The sequence below is a fragment of the Cnephaeus nilssonii genome (assembly GCF_951640355.1).
Source record: "Cnephaeus nilssonii genome assembly, chromosome: 2".
Taxonomy (NCBI): Eukaryota; Metazoa; Chordata; class Mammalia; order Chiroptera; family Vespertilionidae; genus Cnephaeus; species Cnephaeus nilssonii.
Window position 1 is genome coordinate 110,928,812 of NC_137073.1, and position 4,501 is coordinate 110,933,312.

At 59.7% G+C, this 4,501-nt stretch overlaps 1 protein-coding gene across 1 annotated transcript; it reads right to left on the reverse strand.

Moving 5' to 3' along the window:
* Positions 1-262: 262 nt before the first annotated feature.
* RXFP3 (relaxin family peptide receptor 3) lies at positions 263-1,630 on the reverse strand (the record flags this gene model as incomplete). The annotated part of the gene is made up of 1 exon (XM_079797234.1): positions 263-1,630. Exon 1 carries the CDS (start codon positions 1,610-1,612, stop codon positions 263-265), a length of 1,350 nt encoding a protein of 449 aa, XP_079653360.1. The 5' UTR covers positions 1,613-1,630.
* Positions 1,631-4,501: the final 2,871 nt, after the last annotated feature.

A 4,501-nucleotide genomic window follows, 5' to 3' on the forward strand; every position in this document is an offset into this window, starting at 1 on the left:
ACCCTTTCAAGGGCTCCCGAAAAGTCGCTGGAATAAATGCGCTGGGTTGTCTGCTCCATTTGGTTGAGCCCCATTTCCTCGCGCCCCAAGCTCTCCACAGTCCTGATGCCTCCTCCGCGCGGGGAGCCCCCACACTGCCCAGCGCTGGCCGCGTGAGGCGAGGAGAGGCGCCTATGGAAGGGGCGGGGTCGGCGGCCTGGCCCCCCCAGAGGCTGAGGCTGACCTGGACACCCCCGCCCTCTCTCCTCTCCCCTGCGCCCGGTCAGCAGGCAGAGCTGCTGGGCAGCGGGTCCTGGCGCCCGCCGCTGTAGACCACCACGCCCGGCGGGTAGCAGCGCGGGTCGGGCTCGGCGAGCGGCCGGAGGGGCGCCGGGGGGTGCAGCGCCGGGTCCTCGGGCTCCGGCCGGGTGGAGGCGGTGAGGGGGCGCGGGCTGGTGAGCGAGGGGGCCGCGAGGCGCCCCAGCAGGGCCTTGAGCGCCTGGCGGCAGTCGCGGCGCGCCAGGCAGTAGAGCACGGGGTTGAGGCAGCTGTTGGCGTGCGCCAGGCACACGCTGGCGGGGAAGGCGTACGCCTGGCACAGGAAGAACGCCCGGCCGAAGGGCGCCGCGCCCAGCTTGATGAGGGCGCCCCAGGCGGTGAGCGCCTGGTTGGGCAGCCAGCACAGGAAGAAGGCGAGGACCAGGATGCTCACGGATTTGGTGACCCGGGCCCGTCGGCGGGCGCTGGCGGCGGCCAGGCCTCCCCCGGCCGCCGGGGTCCGTCCCGGGGTCCCCGCCCCGCGGCGGTCGGCGATGGAGCGCACCAGCAGCAGGTAGCAGAGGCTGGTGACGCCCAGCGGCAGCACGAAGCCCAGCAGCACCTTCTGCAGGTGGTAGAGGCCCAGCCAGAACTGCCGGTCGCCGCCCGGCACCCGGGCCGGGAAGCGCACCAGGCACAGCTCCTCGCCCAGCACCCGGACCGTGGTGGCGAAGAGGGCGTGGGGCAGCGAGGCCAGCACGGCCGCCGCCCAGATCAGCGCGCACAGCGCCCGGGCCCAGGAGCAGCCGCCGCGGCCGTGGCCTCGGCTCCCGTGGCTCCTGAGGGCCGAGGCCACGGAGCGGTAGCGCGCCACGCTCATGGAGGTGAGGAAGAAGACGCTGGCGTACATGTTCACCGACGTCACGAGGGACACGATCTTGCACATGGCCTTGCCGAAGGGCCACCTGAAGTCCAGCGCGTTCTCCACCGCCCAGAAGGGCAGGGTGAGCACGAACTGGAGGTCCGTCAGCGCCAGGTTGGTCACGAAGAGGTGGATGGAGGACGTGCGCCAGCCGTGCTGGCTCGGCACCAGGTAGAGCACCAGCAGGTTGCCCGCCAGCCCCAGCGCGCACACCACCCAGTACACCGCGCTCAGGAGGAGGCGCACCCGCGCCTCGGCGTCCGCGCGCCCTGGCCCCCCGCCGCCGCCTGGGGGGTGCCCGGGCGCCGCGCCTTCCGGGGACTCCAGCCCCAGCTCCCACCACAGGTCCCCGCGCGGCAGCGACGCGTTGGCGCTCGCGTTGGCCTCCCGCAGGAGGTCGGGGACCAGCTGGGAGAGTCCCGCCAGCTCTTCCCCGCCGGCCGCCGCGGTCATGGTGGCTCCCGTGGCAGCAGCGGCCACCTGCGTGTGCCGGTGCCTCTAGGTCATGTTCCGGGGACAAGACCCACAGGGCGCCCGGCTCGCCCGGGGTTCCGACCCGGGGCGAGGGCGCAGGGCGGGCAGGGAGCGTTCGGAGCGGCAGCGAAAGCCCGCGCCTCGGAGCCGGTGCGCGCGGGTCTGGGCGCGGGAAATGCGCCCCGCGTCTGCTCCGGAGGGAGGAGGACAGCAGAGGACCGCGGCTCCTCCGGCGAGCGGCTGGCGCCCGACGGTTCCGGGGCGTCTCCGGGGTCCCCGCTGTCACTTGGGCACCAGCGCACCACCCATGCCGCTATCGGGGGCCCGCTCCTTGTCTTGCAAATACCTTTGTGGGTTTCTTCTGCAGCGTGGAGGGGGGTTCTGTCCTTTGGGGGGAAAGGAGACAGGAGAGACCCGTCGCCCTCGCTCTGACTCTCCGGAGGTCTGTCGATGTCGCCTTCGCTGCCCCGCGTCTCCGCTGTCCTCCACGCGCTGCGAGTTGCCCACCGCGCGCCGGAGTGGTACTGGCTCCCGCAAAGCCAGGCTGCGGGCTCCCACGGAGCATGCGTGAACCCCAGGGCCTGCGGGGGCGCTTTCCGAGGTGCTGAACTTGGCCGCGCCCGCCCAGGGGAGGGCAGGGAGGGGGGCAGCGGGCAGAGCCCACCCGCCCGCTCCCCCTTTCTTGTTACTAAGTTTCAGGAGCAAATGATCTTAACCTTTTACTCTCTGTTGTCGGAGACCGTCTGCTTTGCGTTACGACCCCCTTTTCTTTCTTTTTATTGCCAAATGTGTCTATTGGAATTGTTTCCTTCCTCGCTCCCACTTTATCTTTGACATTTGATGAAGTGTGGTTCTGAACGTGTACGATCGGATCTCCTGCCCAATTTTTTTTTTTTTTTAAAGAACGGCCATGGTTTCTTTTCATGCCCAGACCCCAAACCAGAGGGTGGGCTCTCGCTGAAAACGCAACAGACGCAAGCTTCACTTCGCTTCCTTCAATGAGCCGACCACTTGAATCGCTGTCTGTGGTTGTCAGGGTTTCCAAAGGATCTTCCCATAGTAAAAGACTGGGTTCAAGTGTTACCCCCTGCTTCGGTATACTCTGAGAACGGAAGCTAAGGAGAGCATGAAATCAATCGGTGAGCCGGATTCACAGACGTCAGATACTCCCCGTCCAGCTCTCAGCCCAAAGCTCTTCAACAAACGCTTTCCTCACATACACCCGCACTCCCTTTGCCTTGATGTAGGTGAAACAGAGGATCACACAGAGCTGCTCTGGGTCACCAGCTCCCTCTTTCCACTGCTATTATGATAAGAACTCTTTACCAGGTGTTTTCCAGGCCAAAGGAAGCAAATTCTAAGGGATCTTCTATGTTCCTTTGGGCAAAGGGAACTAGTGTAAATCACTTTAATTACTTCCCCAATTGGGGTTTATTTCAATGACAGCTGACACTTTTGGGGATGGACTTACGAAAACTTGAAATGTTTTCCTTACTGTCTGGAACTAAATTGAGACGAAAGTATCTTAAACATAACTGTCCTCAGTCCTGATAGGTTCTCGACTTTACTGACAGGTAAAGAGGCTGTGACTTTGAAGCAGAGGAGAAAGGGGAAAAAAAACTTAGTGGAAAAGGAACTTAGTGCCCAAAGTCTATGAAGGGAAATGAAAACAATTTTGATTCCAAAGCAAGAGAACACTTTGGGGAGAACACTTCTTGTAGACTCTGAACTGCTTATCTCTCCCACTAGGGGGCGCCAGGGCTTTAGCAAAAGCAAAAAACCACCCCCTTTGAACAATTCTGATGTGGAAAGTGCAACTCTGCCAGGACTATTACTTTCAATCAACGGTCTGCTTCTGAGGACACCTCTTATCTCCTTTTTGATAGTCTCACCTTCAAGATCACTTTTCACTTCATCTTTTACCAGCTATTTCTCCATTAAATCCCTCCCCCTCTCTACTATTTCCAGGTGCTGTTGCAAAACAAGGAAGCAGAGGGCATACGGTTAAGCCCTTTACCCAGCCTCCTGACATGCATTTTTGTGGTTTTCAGACATTCTGAGGACAGGTGCTGAGCAGGTGACATCAAAGTCAGCTGAGGAGCTTGCAGCCTCCTCCCAGCCCCAAACCAGCCCCAGAGAGTCTGATTCTCAGTGGAATTGGAAAGGGGCCCAAGACTCTGCATTTTAAGCACATTATTCCGGGTGAGACTAAGGCCCCTCCCGCTCCCAAGTTTGGGAACATCTGAACTTTTATTCCTTTTCTAACTCTTCATGTAAAAAAAATTTAAGGGCCAGAGAAGAATTAGTGTCCAGTGATGGTTTATCACACACTGGGATGGGAAGCAAAGGAAGAGAAGGGGGGGTTGCTGAATTTCACTAAAATCAGTTTTAAGCCCAGCAGGTGACATTTTCTTCCCTGTTGGGCTAAGAGGTTTGCCAGGCCGTGCCTGCTAGCCAGAACCACCAGACTGAGTCCTCAGGAGACGCCCTTCCCAAGTGTGACCCTCAGAGAGCGCTGCTGGGATGCAGATAGTCCTCCATAATGATGACCTGAGGTCCTACTATGTGCAAAGCCAAGCATTAGGTGTTTGGAGATGTAACAACAACAATGATACAATATGAACAATAATAGAAGCAATGATAACCATTCACATTACACATCTATTTGGACACTGGGTTACTTTCCCAGGGTTGCTGTAACACATGATCACCAACGGGATGATTTAAAACAACAGAAATGTATTGTTTCCACATTCCAGAGGCTAGAAGTCAGAAATCAAGGTGTGGGTGGGGTTGCTTTCTTCTGGAGGCTCTGCGGAAGAAAGCGGCCCATGCCCTCCTTAACCTCTGATGGTTCTAAGGCAAATC